We start from the raw sequence: 27501 nt of genomic DNA on the forward strand, positions 1-27501 counted from the left end.
CGTAATAACATTTGAATTCTTTCCATTATTGGGTTTTCGTTTATGTACATCATTATTCTCTTCTTAATTTCAAATAGTTATTCTATTCGAACGTGGAGTTGTTCTTTTTCAGTCAGTTTATTAACGTATGGTGCTCCTATGATTGGGTTTTCCATAGATGAATGTATAGTTTCCGTATCAGCGTTACTTTTTTCGTTTTGGTTTACTTGCTCACTTATTAATGGTTGAGGGTTGTTTTCTTCGTCCGGTTGTGATATCTGATATTTTATTTTATTCGGAGGTCTTATTTGGATATCTGAGATTATGTTAATTTTGGTGTTCTTTACGATGTCGCTTTGATTCGGTAGAATTTCTATATTTTCATTCTTAAATATATAGTCGATCATTGCTTTTACTTTTTGCCAATCTAGTTGGTCTAATCCGCAACCTATTTTAGGGATTGCTATTTTTACTATATAGTTTTCTTTAGCATGAGTTTTCATTTTATTTAGAGCTTTCCATAATGTGAAATAAGTAGGTTTTTTATTAAACTTTTCCTTAGTAATTAGTTAATAAATAAATCTATTATTTTTGTCATCAAATAGAGTAGCTATTCCTAATGGTTTTGGATTTTTGTCTAGAAGATATTTTACATTTTCAAATTTGTTTTTAAAGTCTACGGCGATGCCTTGTTCCATTCCAAGGTCAGCTGCAACACAATGTGCTAGCGAGTAGTTATTTTGTTCAAATAAATCACCTTTAACTTCCTTAATTATATTTGAATGTTCGATGGGTTTCCAATTGTCTTCGAATTTTTTAAATTGAGCAGATTGATTATCAGTCATTATTTTCTGTAGTTGTTCGAACAAGTTTTCCTGTGATTCAAAAAAGTGTTTAATTTTTTCATGCCAAATGTATTGATCATCTTTTTCTTCATTTTTTTCGCATATGGAGGACATGTGTGTTAATGGTGGTTTTATTAGATCTACGGGGTGAATTTCCTTAGGAGGACGAGAAAGGGCATCTGCATTTGGATTCTGTTTACCTTTTTTATATTGAACAATGTAGGCTTGTGATCCAACAGATATGGTCGAAAATACTTAGTAGCCAACACGATAGCGAGAAGTTCTTTTTCTGTCGTAGAATAATGGCATTCTGCAGAGTTGAGTGTTCGGCTGACGTATGCTATTGGTAGATCCGATCCGATAGGTCCTTGCGAAAGTATTGCACCAATTGCATAGTTCGAAGCATCCGTTGTTAAGACAAAAGTTTTATTAAAATCCGGGTATTGTAGTATAGGGTCATTGGTCAATATATTCTTGCAAAGATTAAAAGCTGAGACGAATGCTTTATCATGGGTTATTTTAACGTTTTTCTTTGGGCAATGTGTCAATGGTTTTGTAATTTTTGCGAAGTCTTTAATGAACTTCCTATAGTATCCAACGAGGCCCAAAAATGATTTAATTTCTTTTGGAGTACTAGAGTTTTCTACGTGTGTTAATTCCTGAAATGTAAAGTTTGGTTTACCTGTTGATTGAAAATAGTTTTGTTGTGGTCTCATTTGCAGAAACGATCTTTTAGGTTGTATGCTCACGCCTGACGTAGGTTGGGGGTATTGATTTTTTGAATTTTGGGGGTTATTTTGATTAGAAGTTTGCGGTTGTTGCATCGGTTATTTAAAAAATTGGTTTTGTGGCTTGAAAAATTGGTTTTGATAAGTATTTTTAAAATGTGTTTGACTTGTTAATATTTCATAATTATTAATAGTATCTATAGCTTCATCCAAATTCTGAGGATTGCGAACTATAAGTAACTTTCTCAATTCATTAGGAATGTTTGCTAAAAGATTTTGCGTAGCAGTTAATTCGTTTTGAGAAATTAATATCGATCTAGCTTCAGCGTTTTCGATTTCTGAACATATCTTAGTATTAATTTTAGTGACTAAGGCTTTGAGTTTTTGAATGTAGTCTTGAATAGAATGATTTTTCCTCGATGAAAATATTAATTGTTGTTGAAGGTTAGTACGAGTGATCGGATCGCTAAATTTCTGAATTAAAGCTGATTTTATCTCGGGCCAGGTTCTAAGGTCTGGTCGAGTTAAAAGAAAATCTTCGGCTGTACCTATAATTTTTGATTTTATTGCCAAGATAACATATTCCTGCTCTGATTAAAATATCTTACATAGAAAGTATCAATTTGGTTAAGGAAAAATTCTAAACGTGACGGCGTACCATCGAAGTTTTTTAATAGAGAAACAGTTGATCTCAAAGAGCGTCGGCCATCTCGTTGATTTCACTAATAGTTAAATCTAAGCTAGTTTCTAAAGTATCCGTAAGAGTAGAATTATTTTCTTCATTTACACAATGAAACAAAGAAAGACCAGAATATCATTCGTCTATTTGATTACTACGTGATTGATTATTTTTTGCACTATTTATTCTTCTAGGATAAGTAATATCGCTTAGCCTATTTTTAAATTTCCTCATGAAATATCATAAAATCTTTTACAAATTCTTAACTAACAGGAGTCACAACTATAAGGAACAGTTTAGTAAACGCACTTACAATTATATGTTCCTAGTCTCGTTCCTGTATCAAATGGTCACGTCCAGTTGAGGAGCTGCGCTTTCCCAAGAACGGTGCCGTTTGTACTGGACGCTGGCTCAGGCTAGTTCGTCCTACTGGCTATCGAAATGGCGTACCAATGATCGATGTTGCCCCAAGTGCCCCGTGTAAGGATGATGTTTTGAAATCCTTTTCTTAACTGTTAAAACAGAAGTGTGTCACGATCCCTTTTGCGATGCACTGATGATCCAAACTGGCGTTTCAGCACACTAATCGCGAATAAATTTTCGAAAACACACCGAAAAGGATCCTACCGACTGCGCCAATTTTATTTCTATCCGTAAAACTTGTATTTTTAAAAACGACTTTTATTCAATACGAGCGTTTACAGACAGTGTTACGACAAGAAGCGACTTAAGAGACTAAATAAGCACATGAACAATACTTGTTTTATAGTATATAAAAGCTGAATAAACTTATCCTTATCGAATGCGTTCTTATTATTATATGGGTCATCATAAATAGATGTATAACTGGCTCGTCGAGACTTTTTTCTGCACTTCTAATCTTGGCGACTTGAAAATTAATAATGAATAGAAGCAAAGTAATATTTTGTTTTATAAAAATGTATTTTTCTACTTCCGTCTGTAAAATACCTAATTACACACCGATCTAGCGTGCGGGAAGCGTCACGTTTATTAAATACTCGCTCCGCTGTGCTCTGCTCGTGTCAAATAAACTCGTGAGTCAAATACCGTTTACCACACTTGTTGCATAATATACTATTACTTATCTGGTTTTTTCCTTCCTGTAAGCTTATTTGTTAACGGATTTTGAAAATTTTGGTGTCAAAATGTTGCAAGAAAAGTACCGGTTCCCATTGCTATTTGAAAAAACTAGGTTATAGCAAACAATTGATAGTTTATTACATTAAATGATATTTGGCTTTAGACAAGTAAAGAAAATTTCATTTACAATTTTCCACATGATCAGGTGACCCGGTCAACAGTATTTATGATGGTCACAGCCCCCTTGACACAATTTTCAAAATAAAATAAAAATTTTAAAAAACAACAAAAAGTTTCAGAACCACCCTATTCTACGTAGAATGATCTCCTGAATCCAAAATTGCAAAAAATATAGGTTATGCCATTTAAAATTTTAAAGTTACTGTCGTTTCCGCTTAAACCGAAAGTGCAACCATTGACTACATATTGTCAAAAAATTGGACATTCAGCCTATATTAACCCTTCCAAATTTTAAATGGCTATCTCATTATCTCATTATATATTTTGCATTGCATTGTATTGTGTTGATATACTATATGTACTTATTTTACTACCATTAGTTTTTGCGTTTTTGCGTACATTTTGAGTGACGTGTGAACATCCAATCGATCCCAAACCCGTAACTCAAATTGAGTAGCAACCGTGGCTAACGAAACTGACGTCTTAAAGTGATACTTATTATTGGGTATTTTAGAGTAGGGAGCACAAAAACATAATTTGTACTCTGGCATTTTCTATTATTCCGAGAGACGCAAGATTAGACTGTACATACCCCCAATATAAGAATCCCGTAGCACAGTGCCTTGAACAATCCTTTAAAAATAATCATAACATGTTTTTTCGAAAGAAGGAAAAGGAAGAAAAATGTATAAAATTAATGTAATAAATAAATAAAATAAAGTATAGGACACTATTATCCTATTTTAAGTTTTTGTGAAGCATCACTACTAAAATACTTTCTAACATTTGTTTCTTTAATTGGTTAGTTTTGGTTACCCAAGAAACGTTTTTAATATAAAAAATTACTATTCTTCCTAAATTTTTCAATTAATTGATGCAAAAATTATTATTATACTTTCTAACATTTGTTTCGTTAATTGGTTAGTTTTGGTTACCTAAAAATCGTTTTTCATATAAAAAATTACTATTCTTCCTAAATTTTTCAATTAATTTATGCAAAAATTAAATACATGCGACCCTAGTACGGCTCCCTGTGGTGCACTCCAGTTTGATACTTCGTGTGTTATAGGTGGGTAGGGGAGGGGGGTAGAGTTCGAGTAACTACTACTGCATATTTACTTTAATAATAAATTGTATTTTTAAGCTCACTGTTTTAATAATTTGGCAGTAGAATAATTTTTTTGTAAGATCGGGAGTAGAGTACAATTTATTGAAAAACAAATTAAAATGTCCAAACAATTTTTAGGAAAACTTAAAAAACCTGCATCACCATATTTAAAGTTTGAATCTGCTCGAATGTCAAAGTGCACATCAAATCGCAGGACATTTATAAAGTTCAGGCACTTTAAATTCTTTCCAATATTCCCACAGGAACATCGTTTTATTCGCCAGCTGAACACAGGGCAACTCACTAATGACGCTTTTTTTAAATAGAATAAAAAAACGTTACGTTCTTGCGTCACGCTAGCGTTGAACATGTACGTGGCGATTAAATTTCTGCCTTTTTTCAAAGCGACGCGCAAGCAAATGCCGAATGCTCGAATGAAAAACTGCGGAACATAATGAAAAGTTGCGGTAATAAACTTCTAGCCGGTTGAAGTTAGAGCAAGTGAGACCTTCGGGATTAATTGACGGGAATTCCGCACTACACTAGAAACAGGAATATTTTCCCATTTTCCGTCCGACGCAAATTCTTTTAACACTCGTTAATGAGTTCAAATTTTTTCACCCGCAGTAATATTTCGGTCTGGTTGATTTTTCAGCAGATTGAAGCCTGCCACGTAGCGCGAGCGATGGTTATAAGATAAAACGGATGTAATGGGATACGCGGGGAAAATAGGGTACCGTTTTTTAAAAAAGATTTTAGTAACACTCTTTTAGGCTATTGATATTCCAAACATTCTTTTATACATTATGACATTGTTTGTTAAATACAACTTTCTAACCATATTCAAACCAAGGTAAATCACAATAGATTCACTTTTAGTTAATTTTTGCTAATAATGTCAGAACATACACAGTTTCATGAACGAATTTAAATCAATTTTTGTATTATACTCTTAATATTATATTTTCTATGCTTAGATGGTGTACAAATGCAAGTTTTTATTGAATAAAAGAATAAGAACAGAACATTAGCTGAAAAGGCCATAAAAATCCGAAGCAGAGATTCAACTGAAGACAAAAAGAGTTCAAGAAAGATCAAAATTAAAAAGAGAGGATAACCATTAAAAATAATAGCCTGGATATAGGATATGGAAAATCTCTTCGAAACTGTCTATTTTTCATCCAGGTACATCTATAATCTCCAAAAACATTATTTGTATTTAATCACTTTATTTTTATGTAGTTAACGGAACATACTTTTAGTTTTTATGTAGATGTACGTGTCTACTTACTAAAAGTCTCAGACCCAAAAGCATTTCAATCCATTTCCCTACTGCTTGAAAGACGTATTAATATACCATTGAAATATTAGTTCGTGGTCTCCTGTGTATTGTTAATGTTAGCGATATTTTTGTTACACATATAATATATATGATAGCATCGCTTGACCTAGAATATTATATTATAAAATTAAGCTCGTCACACAGAACGTTTTCTCTTCTTGGCATTTTTATTAAATCAGTCGATATGAAACTCGCACATTTTTTCTTGTTTTCTATTCAAAGTTCGTGAGTTTCCCATAAATCCTAATAGCTGGCATTATCCATAACCATTATTCAGTTAGTGGGTAAATATGTTACCATTTCACCACAGTAATCTTCGAAAACATCAAATTTCATCAAATTTTTCGCAATCCTTCTTCGCTTTCAACGTGTGCAACTATTCAGCCTACCCTAAGAGTTTTTTTATATATTTATTTGTAACTGATCTCAAGACAGTAACAGTACAGGCATAGAGGTCTAACAAAATTATTTCTCATTAAAGGAATATTGTCCTATCGAAACTCCATCAAATTTTTAAAATTTATAGGATGCGTATTTCCTTTTTCAAATAAAAAATAATCTTTTTTTGAAGCGTATATTTTGTGTGATCATTGATCATTTTTGATGGTCTTCCTAAACTTTTTTGGGACATTCCACTTGACATGTTGCCTTCTTTTTTTCATTAATTTCTAACAGTGACCTATCCAATTCAATTTTCAATTTCAGATTTTAGTTAATCTATACGGTCTCATGGATTAACTTGGACATACTAACACTAATTGCCGGTTTTATTGTTCCGCTAGAAAGAAAATTTGGCTAAAATTTGCAAAAAAAAAGGCCCCTGCGTGGTTTACACTTTGTAGGTTAAAAATTATACGGTTAAAAAACCTTAGCAACAAAGCATAGTGAATAAAACGACTCTTTTTGTACGAAAATCTATTTTTTAGTTTGAAGATATGGAGTTTTGAAAACAATTGATGATCCGTTTCTAGTGTCCAACTGCGAATAGCGATTTTGTGGTATTATATCAGCAATCGATGTGCCTACTCTGCATCGGCATGTAGTTTATAAAGTGGATCTAAGTTCGTTCGATACCCTGATTAGCTAAATTTTTAATTATAGCCGATCAGGCTTGAAATTTATTTTTTTACATTTGCCCTAGGACAATGAAGTTCTTCTGAGAATATAATACGGGATTATTGTTAAATAGACTTATGGAAGAGTTATACAAAGAGACAAAATGTCAACGTCAATTAATCTATTTAATATATTGATTTATTCCACAGAATTGAATGACCTGCTGAGCAAACAGAAGCTATCTGCTTAAATGAAGCTTTTGATTTAACCTTGGCGAATTATACGTAGTTATGATTTTATTATAGGGTTGACAACTCACACTTATTGGTTGTATTTTTTTTTTGAAAGGCTTGTTATAGGCAGGCGACAATAGCAATTTGGTATATTAATTATAATGAGAAGAATACTTTGTTCATTTCTGTCCAATCCTGAAAAGTTAACAATACTTCTTAAATTTTATGTTTATGGTTAAAAAATGCAATACCTGAATAACGCAGTACCAAATTGTTTATTGCTCTCTTTGATAAATAGAGAATAAACCCCAATGCATAGCATTTGCATAACCCGAAATTCCACACAACCCATACTGTAATGACAAATTTAAGTTAGCATGGATGTTCTATTCTTTCAAATCTCTCTTTGGTTTAAAATAGGATGGCAAATTTCTCTGAAATTTTGTCCAAGATTAGACATAAATAATTTTGTGCGACTATTGGTCTTAAAGATTATGTAAGACCATTGCGTGATATGTTAATGGAATATTTCTAGCTTAATTATTTTTGTCGAAAACATAAAAAGGAATAACTTTATATGTTACGCACTTGAATCTCCAAGCTTTTTAATGATCCAATCGTGAATGTTCATTCCATTAACTTTTCAAATAGTGCTATAACTATACCTAGTAATTCTGCAAACTGAACTGAAATGTATTTAATATTAGCTTTTCGGGATACAGTAGCGTACTTAAAAATGTAACATTTTCAAAAAGGTGTCTCAAAAACGGGAAGAGGGAAATTCCATTCCATTCCGTGACATTTTTTGTTCCTGTTGAAAATGGAGTACTTTTTCTATTGTGTGTGATGTTTGTTGGGATTGGTTACTGGAAATAGAGAAGCGTATTTTGTACCTTTTACAAAACTTCTGGATTCCTATTGCTTCGGTTTTTGCTGAGTCGAATTGCTGACGTTTCGACAATCATTCTTCAGGGCTTGACTGAAACTGGCTCGTATTTTACTCCGTACCCGCTTATATAATGTTTGAGGGGGCTCGGATGACTGATTCCCATATTGGTAACAGGTACAGACCTGAGTCGCGGTTAAGATTGTTAGGTTGTTTATAGATTTCTAGAGACTCTCGGATTTTTCGTTGGTAGAAGAACGGATTACATGCAAGAATTTTAGTTTTTTCGAATAAAATTTTATGTCCGGTTTCATGAGTGTGTTCGGCAACAGCTGATGAGTTTATTTGTCTTAGTCGTAAGACTCTTTCGTATTCCTTGAGTCTAGTTGATATTTTTCGTCCGGTCTCTCCAATGTATTCTTTGCAGCATATGTAAACTCCTGGTATCTCAAATGGAATTTTGTCTTTGACGGACCGAAGATGTTGAGAGATTTTTGGACAAGTGGTAAATCTGGTTTTGACGTTATACTTCTTTGGAACTTTTGATATGTGGCCAGTGATGTTTTGAATGTAAAGAAGGACCACAGTGGCAAGTTTAGGATTGCATTCGGCCTCATTGCTATTGGAAGGTTGTGGTGAAGTGTATTTTGTTATCGAAAGTTTAATATATTTAATGTGGATATTATTAGCGAGAAGAGCACAGGTAAGGTGTTTTAATTCTGGGTTCAATGGCTCGGGTATCGGTCTGTGTGCGTAGATTTTCTGTAAAGATAATGACCCAGTATTTTGTATTCTTTTCCATAGTGGAAATTAATGGGTTTAAATTCGCTGATATATTTGTTAATGATTTTCATGGTGAACATTTAGTTGCGCGGTTTATTTATTCTGCTGTATTGATTTAAAAAAGTTTTAGAACAGCAGTGTTTCTCATTTTGTAGCATGACACCATGTATATTCCATATTCTGTTCCGATATTCGTTTTTGATCATATGCCAGATTCTAGATCAACATTTATAAAAAAATGTTATTTTGAAAACTACACCATTGATTTGAGTTTCATTTGAAAAAATGACGTCCTTCGCATAAGGCGGTAATCATGATTTTTGAAATGTTCTTCTGTCCAGAGCTAGAGAAAGTCAGAAAAGATATCGATATTAATCAAAATCGTAAAAATAGAAATATAAAAGTGGTCAAGAAACTACAATCGATTTTTTCCGTAGCTGTTATACGTATTGGACACTCGTTACTTATTTGTAAATTGTTATGTCAATCTACAAGTATACCAGCCGTAGAATAATTCATTCAAAATAGCATTTATGCATAGAAACTCACTCGGAAAAATCACTATGTAAAGAGTAAATAAAAATAGGCAGAAACAAATTACTTTCTTGACAATCCGTGTAACGATCTAATAAAAAACGTGTTATAAATGAAGAGAATATGCCTTGCTTCAAAAAGGGATTCTAAAACCACATATCGTTGCTAGTGGTCAAGGAGACTAAAAATAGAGGCAATGTTTGTTTTATCGATTTTTGAAAGCAACTTTAATCTTATGCTAAATTAAAAAGTTTTGTATTCATAGCTGCTTTATATAAAATACTGGCCATTGGCTTTTCACAAGCTCGTGAATGGTTACTGTCATTAATATGTTTCCAATGAGGTAATCGCTGACTATGGGTTCTTCCGTTTTGCTTTTTGAAAATCGAAATAAATAAAACATCATCTAATGTACTTGAAAATTAAGAAGAAAAACACGAGACTATAATCTACAGTATCATGTTACATGTTAGGCATGATTTTTAAATGAATTGATTTTTATGAAATTAAAAGTGATTTGGCAACAGGCAAGCAACAGAGTCGGCGCAGAAGCGTCAATACATCGTTGTAACCTGCTTATGCGCAGTTTGGTTGTATTGACCATCGTGCTATTGTGTTCGTGACGGTGTGTTCCGGAACGTATAAATATGGAAAGAAGATATCGTGTGAACAATCCAAATAACTTTTTTTATATGTGTGGTAGTTATGTCGTAGTAAAGCCAAGGCAAACTATAACTTCTTTTGTGAAAAATATATACCACGCTTATTTTGGTGTAAAAATTGACGAATAAGACAAGTCCTGGGCACCTCATACTTGTTTCGCTTGCGTTGAAGCATTAAGAAACTGGCAAAAAGGTAGGAAGGATGATTAAGCTTTGGTGTTCCTATGGTATGGCGAGAGCCTAGGAATCACTATGATGATTGTTATTTTTGTTGTGTAATGTTCAAAACACAATGACCAATTGTCGAGAAAAACGCCTAGGTTTCATTTAAAGAAGTAATTGATAAGTTTCTTGAGAACTCTAAGAACGAAAACTACGAAAGTATTGTTCAAAGTATCTAGGTTTTAAAACGTCAAGGTTTTAAATGAGTTTGAAAGTGCATTTTCTGTTTTGACACTTGCACTATTTTCCTCAAAATCTTAAAGCAGATAGCGAAGAACAGAGAGAGAGGTTTCACCAGGATATTAAGGAAATGGAACGGCGATACCAAAGCAAGGAATGTTTAAACAAAATGTGCCCTTAAAAACACACAGTCGAATGTCCGAACAACGCAGCTATAACATGGGTAGTTTTTTATAATTGCGATATAAAATATCCTCTGGTGTTGTACTCTGCTGTAATGTTCTGTAGTCTTTGGTCAATTGACCACTTCTTAATTGACTAATCAAAAAATGTTTTCAATAACATTTTGCAACTGTAGAGTGCTATCTGTCAGTACTCAATAATATGCATTTTATAATAAATTAGACTGGCTGGTTAATTGACACAACAAAATTTGACCGGTGAATTCGACAACCCTACGCTACTGTAGATTTCTGACATAATTTACTTCTTATCTATTTCAGAAATTAAAATTAGATTTTTATTTTGACTAAACTCAAGTTATTAAAGAATATTAATTTAAAACTATTATTATTAAGAAATGAAAAAAATTGAATAACAAAAATTTCAAAGACTTATTTTGGTCGTATTCACGTTAACACTTTCGGAACAACGTGTATAGGATGACTTTGTATAGCTTGAATAATCCGGTATAAGTCGCGTGCTCTCCAGATATCTGCCAACTACAAACGCTATTTTGTGACGTACTACGAATATCAATTGAAATATATTTTAGTTACATTATTTTTTATTTTTTCGAAGAAACTTCCACTTCCACTGTTTTTACAAAACATCTGCATTCCTCCTGCGTCGGTTTTTGCTGAGTCGAACTTGCTGACGTTTCGCCAATCATCCTGTTGACTAACCAAAACTAACCAAAACTGGCTCGCATTTTACTCTGTACCTACTTATATATTGTTTGAGGGGGCGGAACTAAATTAGGGGCATAAACACCGTCTCGGATGACTGATTGCCATATTGGTGACATGTAGAGACCTGAGTCGCGGTTAAGATTGTTAGGTTGTTTATATATTTCTATGGACCCTCGGATTTTTCGTTGGTAGAAGAACTGATTACATTCAAGAATTTTAGTTTTATGGAATAAAATTTTATGTTCGGTTTCATGAGTGTGTTCGGCAACAGCTGATGAGTTTTTTTGTCTTAGTCGTAAGGCTCTTTCGTGTTCTTTGAGCCTAGTTGATATTTTTCGTCCGGTCTCTCCAATGTATTCTTTGCCGCATATGCATGAAATGTTGTATACTCCTGGCATCTCAAATGGAATTTTGTCTTTGACGGACGGAAGATGATGAGAGATTTTTGGACAAGTGGTAATTCTGGTTTTGACGTTATACTTCTTTAGAACTTTTGATATGTGGTCAGTGATGTTTTGAATGTAAGCAAGGACCACAGTGGCAAGTGTAGGATTGCTTTCGACCTCATTACTATTGGAAGGTTGTGGTGACGTTTATTTTTTGATGGAACGCTTAATATCTTTAATGTGGAAAGTATTGGAGAGAAGAGCGGAGGTAAGGTGTTTTAATGCTGAGTTTAGTGACTCGGGCTGAGATTGTTTTATGGCTCTGTAAACAAGAGAGTTGATAACCGATGATTTTTGGGCCGGATGGTGATGTGACCATGCATTAAGGTCTATGTGCGTAGGTTTTCTGTAAACAGAATGACCCAATGTTAGGTCTGATTTTGTTCCGAAATTTTTCATTTCTTAATAATAATAGTTTTAAATTAATATTTTTTAATAACTTGAGTTTAGTAAAAATAAAATCTAATTTTAATTTCTGAAATAGATAAGAAGAAAATTATGTCAGAAATCTACAGTAGGGTAGGGTTGTCGAATTCACCGGTCAAATTTTTTTGTGTCAATTAACCAGCCAGTTTAAATTATTATAAAATGCATATTATTGAGTACTGATAGATAGCACTCTACAGTTGCAAGATGTTATTGAAAACATTTTTTGATTAGTCGATTAAGAAGTGGTCAATTGACCACAGACTACAGAGCATTACAGTAGAGTACAACACCAGAGGATATTTTATATCGCAATTATAAAAAACTACCCATGTTATAGCTGCGTTGTTCGGATATTCGACTGTGTGTTTTTAAGGGCATATTTTGTTTAAACATTCCTTGCTTTGGTATCGCCGTTCCATTTCCTTAATATCCTGGTGAAACCTCTCTCTCTGTTCTTCGCTATCTGCTTTAAGATTTTGAGGAAAATAGTGCAAGTGTCAAAACAGAAAATGCACTTTCAAACTCATTTAAAACCTAGACGTTTTAAAACCTAGATACTTTGAACAATACTTTCGTAGTTTTCGTTCTTAGAGTTCTCAAGAAACTTATCAATTACTTCTTTAAATGAAACCTAGGCGTTTTTCTCGACAATTGGTCATTGTGTTTTGAACATTACACAACAAAAATAACAATCATCATAGTGATTCCTAGGCTCTCGCCATACCATAGGAACACCAAAGCTTAATCATCCTTCCTACCTTTTTGCCAGTTTCTTAATGCTTCAACGCAAACGAAGCAAGTATGAGGAGCCCAGGACTTGTCTTATTCGCCAATTTTTACACCAAAATAAGCGTGGTATATATTTTTTACAAAAGAAGTTGTAGTTTGCCTTGGCTTTACTACGACATAACTAGCACTCATATAAAAAAAGTTATTTGGATTGTTCACACGATATCTTCTTTCCATATTTATACATTCCGGAACACACAGTCACGAACACAATAGCACGACAGCCAATACAACCAAACTGCGCATAAGCAGGTTACAATGCTGTATTGACGCTTCTGCGCCGACTCTGTTGCTTGCCTGTTGCCAAATCACTTTTAATTTCATAAAATTCAATTCATTTAAAAATCATGCCTAATAGGTATATTATTAAAATAACATCTTTAAGATATAGAGCGCTATAAAAAAATAACGAAATAAAGTAAAAATATGTCGTTTTTTGGTTAGGGTCCTCAAAAATAAACAAATAAGCAAACATCTTTTAAACATCAAAATCACTGTAGACCTGTGTTACCTATCGATCGGTGTTAGGGTCCTCTATAGCTAACTCTTAGTCTTTTCAGCAAAATACACGAAATTATGGTTTTAGTATTATCTAAATAAATGTTTTATTGCATTTAAGTGCCTATAAATAATTTATTGAGATAACTACTTTGTAGTTTTCGGTATATTTCGATATAATTCAAATATTAAAGAAACCTTAAGCCTTAGGTATCATAAATATTATTGAACCATACAATTATTTTTGTCGTAGAACCCAAAAATGCTAGAATATACAGAAGGTTCCATTTAAAAACAACATAAACTTTATATTTTTAACACTTTTGGGACAACCAGTACAGAAAAATTAAATTAGAACAAAAAACGTTCAGATTTTCACAGTTTTCAATAATTTATGACAGCTATCATCAATTATAAAATACAGTAAAAATCCGATAATTTTTTTTCTAATTTAATTTGTGTTAAACTGATTTTCGTCAAATAAAAGCCACCTCAGTCCAACCAGTATAGTATGAATATAATTTTAAAAGCAACGATAGTACGACTTTACACATCCCATGAGTAAAACTTTTTGAAAATCTTGTATTTTGGTGAGAATATATTGTGCCGTATATCGTAAATAACCCTGCATAGTCAACATAAAATTGATGAATGTCTTCCACCCCTTTCATAAATTACCAAATTCCGGGAACTCTTGTTAACTGAGCGCAGTTTTCCATGTTTCATTCAAGAAATTCCTTTACCTATATGTCAGAAGTACATTTTAATGCCTGCACTGATTTATGTCGAAAAGACAATATTTTAGTAAACCATTATATAATGCGAGAACTGACATGATCATTAATATTTCGCAAAGACTTGGTTTAGTATCCTGCATAACTCTTTAATAAGAGTGCAATGCAAACATCATGGGAAAATTGAAAAATATGGGAAAATCTTCCTTTAATGTAGCGAATTTTTGTAATATAGTGTAAAGCTATTAAGCCATTTTTTGTTTTCGATGGCACATGACACTAAACACTGGTTAGAAAAGTTACATTTCCTAAATCCTTGTAGAAATGTAGCAGTTTTTTTGGAGACTTTTTGGACACCATAAAATAACATTTTCGAAAGTTGTCCTTTATTGTTATTTGTGAAGCGCAACAATCTGGAATTACTTAAAGTAAATTTAATACAGATATCTGAAGAGTATAAAGTAAACATGATTTCATGGGCGTCATATTCCTAACATTGCAATATCACCTCCACTTTAATTAATCAGGACCTTAAGAATATGTTACTATTTTATAAACAATAATTTGCAAATTGATTTGATAATAACTAATATTATACAGTTTCTAGTATCAACATAAACCACCAATAGAGCAACAAAAATAACAAAAACAAAAAAGTAAAATGTTATTAAAATGTTAATGTCAATGTAAAACACTTTTTTTATTAACTTCTCAAACCAATTATAGGAAAACTTCATTAACAAACCGTCACAAACTATCTAACTACGCACTGCATCTAAGCCTTCGATTTCAGGCAACTAAATTAACAGACTTTGTGGACTAAACCGAGAGTATCATACAGGGTATTACAAAGTAAGTCAACCCGTGAACCGTACTCATTTATGTCCTTTTCCTTGATAACGCTTTATCTCCCATCTATTTGAAGATATCTTTGGTGCCTATCACACTCTTATTTAAAAACACAGCTACTACTTAAATGTTCAAAATTCGAGAGAGCGTTTTTAAAAACATTTATTTATACAGAAAGCAAAATAAAGTGACAATCGAATAAAAAGGGCTTTCGATGCGGTGTCAGCGAGACGTTATCTTCACTTAGCTTTGGGCTTCTGTAGTTTGGGGCATATAACTTACTGTATGGTTTTTAACGAATAAGTGAAAGAATTTAAAAAAAAGAAACGTGTTTTTAAGTTCATTTAAAGTCTCTTTTAAGAAATATTTTTACCTAAGTAACCCTGCGTTACAATCTTTTATTGTTATTAAATGAAGGAAGCAACAAAAATTTTCTATCTTTTACAAAATTGTATAGTTAACGGATTATCCAACGTCTACAATATCAAGGCAAAAAGCAAAGATTTAACTATAACTTGTCACCCTAAAAGGCAAATAAAGAGTATGGCCTGTTCATAGATATAAGAGAGTTACCAATCGCTTTTGAACGGATTATCCAAGATTGGTCATTAACATACAATGCAACAAGATTATTATTATTAATTAAGCTAATAATCTTGTTGCATTGTATGTTAATGACCACCCTTGGATAATCCGTTCAAAAGCAATTGGTCACTTTCTTATATCTATGAACAGACCATACCTACATGTTTTCGTAAGCTAATAATTCATAATTCAATTATTATTTCAATTAAATTTAATTTCTCAATACAATGGGGCAAATTACCAAATTTACTTAAATTTGGCCTACCTGCGGCGTAGGTTTAGTAAATTACTTTATTTATTTTTTCTCAGATTCACGCTCAACCGCCCCGCACGCCTCGACCCCGTATGAACTCGGCCATATTTGTCTCGAACAGCGGTCCGGGCATCGATCCCAAAGAGTTCTTCCGGCGACACGGGTCCGTGTCCAAACTATGCCGGAAGGCCCGCAGCGTAGATAACATATCCCTGGAGGACAAGCACTTCGGCCTGCCGACATTGTCAATTTCGGGACCTTCGCCTCCCGAAGACGATGAAACGGAAATAGTCGAATCGCCAGAAACGCAGAGGTTTCTTTGTGAATGAGTCTCTTTACATGGTGGTTTATTTAATCGTCAAATTTTTAGTTCTTGGAAATGATAATTTCCGTTATATTTCGTTTTTTATAAAATCTACCTAATTTAATAAACCTAGACTTGATTCGTGTGCATTATGTTGTCGTTCGAACGAAAACATATATTTGGACGCGTTGGACAAATGCCTAATTACAAGTAGTTACGCGCGTTAAGCCTATTAAAGTAATAAAGAACAACTGAATGGCATAGGTGATTTTATTTATATGATCTGATTCATAAATTTTATTTGATTTGCAATATAATTTTTGCCACAAAACTTACCTACACAGCTGCCTGATAAGTTTCTATTATGGAAACATATAATTCTTTAGTGCACTTCAAAGTAAAAGATATATTTTTACTTTCATGATAAGCGTTCAAATTTTTCTTTACAAAATGATTTAATCTATTTAATATAAATTATATTATATTTTATATTCATACAAGTCGAGTTGCGGTGTGATATGACTGGAGACAGTAGCATATTCTTATTAACTTTATAAAGTTTTAATTTAAAAGATTTTTCGTATCTCATATATTTCGATATAATCGATGGAGCAATAAGCAAGCCGTTTCTCAAAAACACAAAAACTACATGACAAACATTGTTAAATCGACAAATACCGTTTGAGTTTGTCAAACGCGATTGTGAAATTAAGCAAGTCAGCGAAAATAACAAAGCCAGTAACTATTTACACACACATTACTATGTACGATACACATTATCAATAATACCGGGTGTCCAAGAAGAAACGATAGAATATCTCGAAGATTACACAATTGATCAAAAAATCCTTGAAATGTTCAATAAATAAAAAATTTCAATAACACTAATCGCGACTCCCCACTCCAACCCACTGGTGATGGAAAGGAGGCAACTTGAACATGTTAAATGGGATGGGCCATCTAGGTGACGAAAACGGCAGGTTTGTAAGTACCCAATTATGCACGAATCAGGCATGAGCCAAGTGATACTGTGTTCGTTTTCGGTATTTTAGTTAATTGTTGAACGCTATCGGATATTTTCGGTAAATTAAAAAAAAAACTAATGGTCTTTTGACGTCTCTCACTTTGCAAAAATGTACCCATGCATAAAAATAGTATAGTATGCAACACGTTAATAAATTTCTGCAGTCACTCATTTATAAATGATTAGTGCATAATTTGGTATTATATAATAGGGAGTAGAAAAAATATGTTAAAACGATGGCGTCATAACACTAAATTCTAGACAAATACAATAAACCGTCTTTTTTTTCATTTACAGAGCCATCAAACGAGAATCCAAAAGACAAAAATTTTGTTTCCATTTAAAATTTCAAAGTGCCTCCTCCCCGTCACAAGTGGGTTGTGGTGGGGGGTAATGTTTGTGTTATTGAACAGTTTTTGTATTTAATATTTTTCAGCATTTCTTGTTTTTTGATCACTTTTGTAATTCTCGAGTTATTCCTGCCTTTTCATACTTTTTGGACACCCGGACAGTTGATCATTTACATTCGGGCTCATAGGTTTCACTTTTCTAACTGAATCCCTCTAAGAGAGGTGCTCTCGCCTTTATAGGACGCAAACGCTTTCTCGCAATGAAGGTCGAATATTCCATCTTCTTCTCGACAGGCAGCATCTATAATCACGCACTGATTTCCATGCAGCACCTGGGTTGCAATTAAACGAATAAGTGTAAAGCACACCATATTAGGTCAAACTCATTAAAAAATATCTTAGTAATTTCGTCAGGAAATCTTAAAATTGTACAATTAACTAAACCACCGAGTGTCTTGTCTTTTTACGTATTACAACTTCAGTATCATCAATTTGTGCGAGCATTCACCAATTTGACAAGATTTTTTAGGCTTACTCAATAAAGTAAATCATTTGTTTATTTATTTATTATTAATTATGCTTTTGTAGCCCTTGTAAAGAAATATTTATTTAGTTTAGAGGATCCTTAATTGTTACCTAAAAAACATTGATTAAAAATTGTTTTTTCTCGTTCAAAAATTGTAATTAATTCAACAATTCATCGCCTTGAGCCAAATCAATGTGCGGAAAACCTTTTATAACTTGGAAGATCTGTTATTAAGAAGTTGAAATACGTTTTCTTACATATCACCGGTTGTGACACATGTATCCAACAATGAAAGTGAATAGGTTGCAATTGCCAAAACGGTTTCTTTCGACTACGAATTTTTGTCATACATATTTGGTGTAAATGTGATAAAATAAATGCTCAACAAGGATTGGCGTAATAATACACAAACTGCTAGAAATAGCTTTTATGTACTTGGTAAAAATTGCTTTTGGGATTCATGTTAGTTAAATACTACTAAACAAATATAGTTCGCATAAAGCAGCGGCCTATGGAAATATAATCGCCAACACTCACAAGTAATAGATTAGTAGCATACGAATAATTATTACTATTTTGGAATGGCCTTTAGCAAATTTAATCTAAATTAGTTTTCTCTGCTCTCTAAATTGAACAATTAATTAATCAAAAGAACGAGCTGATTTTAATACAATACTATATACTGTGTCGTAATTTCATTGGAAGGGGCCCTGTAAAATAGTAATTTTTCAATAGGACGCGAAAGAGATTAATTTATATTAAATAGAAAACGATCTACAATCATTTTCGATCATTTTAATTTAAGAGAGGGAAAAGTTTGCGTCCTCCATTTTCCATATAAACAAAACCACCCAAAATGTAAATCATAAACTGGACAAAATTTTAAGCTGTTTAAAATTACTGCAAGTACTAATAAAATAATAATAAATTGCATAAAACTTTAAACAAGCAATTTTTTTTCATTTCTAATTTGCAAAATAATTTCAAAGAAATTTTTATATTTTAATTCTAATATCTGGTGACGTAGACATCAGTCACTTATAAACTTGTAATATAATATTTTATAGTTATTAAATTGTGCATTTTGCTGGATAGTTCCATTTCCAATATGGTCAAATATGATGCAGAATGAAATATTCATTTTCAATTTAGATGTTTTGAATTGATAGGAATATTTTTATTATAAAATCGACTAACCTATTTTTTTCATCAATAAAATATCCTTTCAGTAGATATACTTATGATTGGTAGTAATTTTTTCTCAACCAAAGTTTTTTCAAGTTTCCTATTGGGTTTGTGTTTATTTCTCTTCGAATGGCTTCCTGACTGGCGCTGCATTAGAAATTTCGAGAACGAGGGGCTCAGCCGAGGTCATATTTCGAAATGAGAGCTTAATGTTTGATTTGGCTTTGTCTTTGCTAGTTAAACTAGCACTTTTCTATATTTGGATAACAAAAGAATTTTATTTCAAACCGGACTCCGGAAAATAGGCACAAGGCTAAATATGAATAAACTCCACATTGTTGGCAATTTTTGTGTAAATATAGGTAGACAAAAAACGCATTGAATTTCTTATTATTTACTTATTAGAAATATATCAGGCAGGGGATGGTCACAGCACATTTGAATTAATTAGGTCTGTGAATATTTCATACAACTCATACGCTCCATTCTGTTCATAAATTTTTAGGAATTCGAAACGATACATTTTTAAGATACAGCACAAAAAGGGTCCACTAATAATATATCACCAATATAAATAGATATACGAAGAAATATTTCTTCTTCCTATAGTAACGTGAGTAAATTATTAATTGATATTATTATGTAATTGGGACTGATATGGTGCCAATTTAGTTAGAAGCACGCTGCCAGCGAAAATTTTAGGGTGTTGCACACAGTGAGAATTCAGATATATAACATGACAATTTTTATTTGTATAGCGTTATGAATGTTGTAGTATACTTGTATATCTATTAAAAAAATATTATTAAAGTGTAATTTAAAATATATATAAACATTGCATTAGTGACCCAACTTTTACCCCAAATTTACTGTTAATTACTTAGATTTTACTCCTTTTAAAAATATGTGCAAATATTTTTAAGAAACAGACAAGGAAAAGTGAAAGCAACAATATAGGTAAATATTAAAACGTCAATTCCGTCAAATCGCTTGTCAAAATATCTGTTTGTGAAGTGGTTTTATATTCTCCATGGGACCAAACACAACATGAAATAAGGAACAAACGATAAAAATATTTGTACATTTTGTGAGCTACTTCTGCATATAGCTTTAACTAGAGCCTACTTTAAAAAAACAAGTTGGTGAGATGCTGGAATGAGAATTCATATAGTTTTTATATACCCGCCTTTAATAATATCGTTTCTCTTAAATGTATTTTGAAGAAACTGTACAATGTACCTATGTGTAAGGAAGAAATAATTTTTCGACTTTACCAATAAACAATTTTATACTATACTACCTGTATAACACCTAGTTCTTATTGTAAGTTACAAACGGATTATAAGATTGCAGCGAAGTCAATTGAAAATTTTAGCGTTAAGAAGTTCCCTAAATAAAAAATAATATTAGAAATGTATATAACTCAGGTCCACATATCCTATTTATATCCTTATATCCTTTGATGGAGAACCAATATTTGAAACAGTCTGTTTGGCTAATCCTACAGTACTCAAAATTATTAAATGTAATAACAGGATTTCCTTCTGAAGGAAACCTCCTATAGACCAATGTTACTTAACATTTGATTTCCTTTTTCCTTGCTGAAAAATGCCTCACGTAAGAGCTAATATCACGGATACCTATAAAAGCACAAATTATAGTACGAGTGAAGGCAGTGATGTTTTTAACGAATTAAAATATTTTTCATTTCTGTGATTCGAAAGTATTAATGCCTTTCTATGTAAATAAAGTGTAATTCTCTATTGTAGAAATTGTAGGTTAGACATTTACTTGTAGAAAGTCATCTCTTCTGTATAGCACCAATTACTACCAAACTTCACGGTGAATTAGAAATTTTCGGCAAGAAATACTGAATAATGCCAAATGAAACATCATCGGCAATTGCCAGAACTTTTTAATTTACTGTCTTATTATTTTTATTATTATTATTTAACTGTATGCAATAACGAAGTGTAAAATCTTGTTCTAAATATAGCAAATATATTCCATTCTACAAATTTATTTTTTTTAAACACTTAATGTCAAACACTAGACTTTATATTCCCACTGCGATTAACTAATAATACTCACTAAAAATAGATATAATTCTTCAAGCAGCTCGCAATTTTAATAACTATAGTTTTTTTTTAATGTTACATTTAAACAAAATAATACTTGTTAAGTATTTAAAACATAATTATATTTAGATACTGAAAAAACCTTAAGAATGATGTATCAGAAGCCTTAATAAAACAAACAGGATAATGGAAAAGTGCTACAATATTGACTTTAAAAAGACGACATACTTTGGTTTTCAAAAAGTTTTTTCCACGTTCGACTCTTAAAATACCCCCTATCTAAAGATTAGGCGTGCGCAAGGTGTTAATTTGAAACATCATTTGCATGAAATACCGTCGCGAACTACTTTAAGCCGTTAAGCCTGATATTTTGACGTTCTGATGTGTGTATATATTCCTATTTTTCAAAATTTTAACCAAAACCTAAAGCTATTAGAAAAATGATAGTACGCAACATCTTTATAAACTTTTTCTTCAGACACTCAAAAATTAAACCCTGGCTCCGCTCGCGCCTAAACAAACTCGTGACTGAAGTGTCATTTACAAAACTTGTGGCATAATATACTATTAGCTTAAAGCGTGAATAACACTCTATAATAAAACTAAAAACTCAGAAACATAATTTATTACCAGAAATATTATATCCAATAAATAATTCATCTAAAATTTTGATGTATCAAAATACTACCGAACGAAAAATTTTAAAAATTATACCATACCCCAGTCCAAAACAGTGAAGAAAATAATCACTGTGCGAAAAAATCTGGATCGAAACTCCTCCAAACAGGTTCCAATATTATTTGGAATGAATTCTAAAAAATTTCGATTGACTGTTGCATATATGAGGGCGGTTTACATATTATTATTCCTAATAATTAAGGTCACGAAAAAGCGTATTTTTTATTTTTCAGAACAGTGACCTAAGACGTTGACATACTTGCTATAACGATAGTAATGAGCTATAAAACCGTCAGAAAAAAGTGGTCTATTTTGAGTTGCAAAGTGCTCTTCACCTCTATCATTATTCAGTTTGAAGTCATCAGTGCCCCAGAAACTAGGCTATTTGCTCATGAATTTTTCAGTCTCCATTATAAATTTCGGCTTACGAAACGCAGCTTCTGTGGTTAGGAGAGGTACCCCGATTTCATTCCTAATATTGGTAATGGTATTGGTATTAAAGGGGGACGCCCTCGCGGCGTTCAAGTACTTAGGTTACCAGATGGGCCCATTGAGCCCCCAGACCGCTCTAGAGGGCGTCCAGAATACCGCCCCTCCTATAGAAGGTCAGCAACTCCTTTAGCACAATACCGTGCACTGAGTCAAAATAAGGTCAAAATGCTGTAGATCTCGCTCTCATTCAATCAATGGTAACCAAATTGGGCTCTAAAGTGCTCTCCAATGCGCTTTCGTTTTAGCATCAACGCTTGCGGTACTCCTCGTGCAGCCACAATAAATTTGTTTTCTTTACAAGCAACAGTTTTCGGCCATCCAGCATCAACAACTTGTTAAAGTCTCGTGCCTAGTTTTTTACAACTTGATATGAAGGTGCAAATTCACCCCTCCCTTGTGGTGATAAATCTTTCTTATAAAGATATTTAATAACCTCTCTCCTCAAATTTCTCAAAAGAGAATTCATTTAAGTTAATATCAGTATTCCCAGACAATCTTCATGCCCCTCTTTTAGCTCCGCCCCCCTAACACAATCTATACGCAGGTACAGAGTAGAATGCGAGCCAGTTTCAGTTAAGCTCAGAAGAAGTCAACAAGATGATTAGAGAAACGTCGGCTTATTTATAAATAACCGACGCATGAGGAATCCAAAAGGTTTGTGAATGTTATTAGTAGCCTGTGGAAGTTTCTTTGAAAAAATAATTTACGTTACGACTAATAAAACCAATAAAATCAACGCCCACTCTCAGGATCAATAATATCTAAACGGCCCTAGTATACCTCCATTATGGACCCGCTAATAAAGAAACCGCATTATTTAAAGCAGCTTCTTGTTTTCTGTGTCGTTCATGCGTTACTTATACTTATATTTTGAAATAACCAGAGTTTAAAATGTTACTTGATGGATAATCGTCATCTTTTATAGGTACAGTTTTTTAAAACTGTCCCCTAATGATAACACACACAGTGAATCTGAAGATTATAACAGTTATCAGTTACAACAAAATAAAAGTTGCCAAGATGCAACCAAAAAAAAAAACGAAGAGGAAACACTAGTCAAAACTAATCAGTGAATCTTTAAAACCGTCCCGAAAGTGACATTTTCCGACCAAATATTAGGCCAGAAAATTATAGTTTTCATGAGGCTTAGGTCAGATAAAAGCTTTTTCTACACTTCATTCTAAAATATCTCATCATCGCGAGTGACTTTGGCGCGGGTTTAGGAGACTTTAAACACCGATAATATTTTGACATTTGTCAGGTATGATTATCATCACGTCACACGTGACCGACTGAGAATGTATTCGCGATGTTTGGCAAAAATGTATTCAAAAACCAATGGTCGTAGCTTGTGTGAAAATAAACTCGTGACTAAGGTGTCGTTTATCAAATTCGTGCAAATTAACCTGCTTTTTGTTTTTTTTTGTAAATAGACTGAAATATTTCTATATTGACGGCGTTTCTCCTAAAAATTTAATATTACTTTTGTTTACATGTATTATTTCGTTGATGGTTCAAAAAAAAAAATGTACTTAACACGTTCTGAAAGGCTTCTAAAGGCCGTAGACCGACCTCTAGGAAACCTACCCTGTAAAATGTCAGTTTCGAGACTTGTTACATAAACTAATTTGCTGGGGATAAGATCAATTTCTGAAACGCACACTTCACTAGAGATTACAAAACAATACCGAATGACTTAAACAATATAAAAACAAAAATTTCTACTTTCACCGGATCCAATTTGAAAACATATTAAACTGAAATATAGAGCAACAAATAAAAGCTAGGTGGTGGTCCAGCCAATATACATACAAATAAATTTTGTATCTTTTTAAAAACTGAAATTTGGATTATAGGCGCCACGCGCTGCAAGTTTACTGCCTTCTTCAGGACTAATACGAATGACTTTTCGTGATGTCCATTGTCTTCTAAGTACTGTGTGAACTAATAGTTCACGATTCTATTATATACATTAATACAGAAAATCATCCTTTAGTCCTGAAGAAGCCAATAAAAGTGCCAAAACATTGACTTCTTATTATTCCAATAATTTTTATGCACCTAAAGCAATGTACTCTGTATTTGTAATCAATACTGTCAGCCACAGCAGTAATTTTTTAGCAAAAAGTGCAAATGCTCCGAGATAAAGACATTATATCCAAAGAAGGATGACAATTCATTCATATAATGAGTATAAACCGACAGAAAACATAAACAAACATTTATGAATGGTTTGGTTCCCATGCCTGTGGCGATAGAATATAATTTCTTGGAAATATCAAAGCTCTCTGTAGCTTACCTATCAAAACTAAAATTAGTATTATACCTATTGCACACACAAAACAACCCAAAACCATTTTATATAACTATTTAATTAATACTTAGAAACAAAGCACCAACAACAAATAACCAAATTTGTATGTCTGAATTGAAAATATCAAAATCCCAGGTGTCCTCAAATGGCCCAAAATTTTTTGATCATAGGCATTTAGAATGTGATTGGTACGCCAACAAGGACATATTAAGGTCTTGTCAGGTTTCTGGGATACAATGTCTTTGCTCCCAAATATCTACTGTGAATCAAATATTATTTATTTTGGTTTCAATAAAAACTTATTTACTTGACTAGAAGGCATAGGTGGGACCTTGATCATCATAGAATATCTTATCATTTTTACCTTTCCACAATAATAACTGCAAAAGTTTAGAACAAAAAGGGGAAATGTCTACAAGTTTTCTGGTGTATTTTTGCCTGTCTATAACAATTATTTTGTGTGTCAACCAGAAAAGAATAATTAAAATAAATATATGCCCCGTGGAAATTATTGATAAAATATCAAACTTAATTAATGATAACCTTGATAACAACTGTAAAGCATGTCATTTTTAATATTTGCCTGCCCTAAAGTGACAGAAAATAAATTAACTAAAAAGTTACCAAAATGTGCCACCTAACACAATTTAGTTCTTAGTATTTTTACTAATTTTTGTTTTTTACTGCTTATTGGAAAAAATAGGTGCCCATTATTGAGCATAAAAACATTTGTTAGGTATTCCCTCTTATGTTAATTTATGTTAAAATTATATCAAACATAACAAACTTGGAGATCGACACAATTGGCAGTGGTTTTCAAAATTGCATCAAAGCAGACACATCGACGCTTATAATGATTCCTAAGATTCTGGATCTTTATCTTCTGATGATATTGAAGGAGATGACTCCTCCTCCGAACTTTCTTCAGAAGAACTGTCTTCGGAGTCAGGATTTGCAATTTGACTGCTAGATGTATTTTCTTCTGATTTTAATTTCTCTTCTAATTCCACCCAAGGGTCAATCACACAGGATGGATCATAATAAGTGGATGTATTCTGTTTCTGGTTATCACCAAACTCATTAAATGAATTCTAAAAAAAATTAGGCCATCAAAACATATTAGAATATGAATATATAGAATATATAGACTATGAATATATAGAATACCTTATGACTTTGAAATCCAAAGCTGTTATTCTTCTTCCAGGATTTGTTGCGATGGTAGCCATAATTATGCCTGGAATGGCTGTTTGAATCATATATGGAATTGTTTTGGTAATAACTATTATTTTGATAATTTCGATTTCTGAGCGACTGATAGTGGAAATTATTTCCTTTGGGGCTACTATATATTGATGGTGAAAACCGCTTTAGAGGTGGCGAAGCGCATGAATTTGCCGAAAATGATAAAAAATCCGTGGTATCTGATGAGCTGTCACTTTGAAAGGATTTGCTTGTTTTAAAATATACAAACCCCGGTGAAGTATTTTTCAACTTGTTGTTCCATGAATTGCTCATTTTATTGTTAATTTTTAAACGCCTAATGCTAAAGCTTACAATAAAATTATTATTAAAAAGGATATTGACAAATTAACAAACTAGGTTAACAGCACATAATCAAAGAACAACCTTACTCTCCAGTATCATGGAATAAATGAATAAATAAAATAGATTTTTCCCGTCAGCCTTGCGCAAGTTACGTCACTAAAATCACATTGCCGATTCGGGAATAGGTTACGTTAATTGTGGTTGTTTCTATGGGAGAATGAAAATTTTTCGCCTATTGATGGTGTTATTTTTGCTTATAATGTATTTAATTCAGACAAATTTGACATCAACCTATTATAGCAACATTCATAAGGATGGTCAAAAACAAATGGTTAACCCGCATTATACAGAAAAAGGATGCAACATTTAATAAGAATCAATGAAGATTGAAAACTATTTAGTTAGAAATAGAAACCAAAATTTTAATTGGTAATTAGTTCGTTAGTTACTTTTTATTGTGCACGAGCAACACAGAAACCTTAAAAACTCCATTCTAATCTTTGAATCCCGAAAGTCGCAGTACATCATCGTTTCCTATCGGCAGATTTGAGAACGATAATCAAAAGCGGATAGTTATTTGACATGCAATAGCCAGTTCCTTACGACCGCAAAAGGGGATGTGTAACCTAATATATCCCATATATCATATATTTCACAATATTTTCATTTTTTTATAATAATCATTTACATCGATTGGGATCAGTGACGTCACTGTTAGTTCTAAACTGTCGAAAGAAAATTACATAATTGATTTACCGTGGAACTTGTGAATGGAGCATGTTACTTAACATTTATTCTATGCCTCGAGTACTAACTGTTCTCTGATTCCCGTAAAGTATAATTACCTACACAATTAAATATAAATGTTACCCCTAGCTTCTAAGATGGCGACACATGCTTAAAATTGAATTTTAAGATTTCTGGTCATGCGCAATGCTTGATCGCTATAGCGGGTCTGATTTCATGCATGTTCGTTTCTCGTTCGTAAAC

General features: G+C 32.6%; 1 protein-coding gene across 6 annotated transcripts in view; it reads left to right on the top strand.

The window, feature by feature from the left end:
- Window positions 1-25816, top strand: part of LOC132704069 (fibronectin type III domain-containing protein 4) — a 123355-nt gene extending 97539 nt beyond the window's left edge. For 4 of the 6 annotated variants that reach the window (XM_060673750.1, XM_060673751.1, XM_060673748.1 and 1 more), the window contains one exon: window positions 16069-25816. In XM_060673750.1, the coding sequence (XP_060529733.1) occupies window positions 16069-16341 (273 nt within the window). In that variant the 3' untranslated portion in view covers window positions 16342-25816. The remainder of the gene's footprint in view (window positions 1-16068) is intronic. The other 2 variants (XR_009619221.1, XR_009619220.1) reach the window with 2 other exon arrangements.
- The last annotated feature ends 1685 nt before the right edge of the window (window positions 25817-27501 follow it).

Source organism: Cylas formicarius, unplaced genomic scaffold (genome assembly GCF_029955315.1).
Source record: "Cylas formicarius isolate icCylForm1 unplaced genomic scaffold, icCylForm1.1 PGA_scaffold_6__28_contigs__length_40554024, whole genome shotgun sequence".
Classification (NCBI taxonomy): domain Eukaryota; kingdom Metazoa; phylum Arthropoda; class Insecta; order Coleoptera; family Brentidae; genus Cylas; species Cylas formicarius.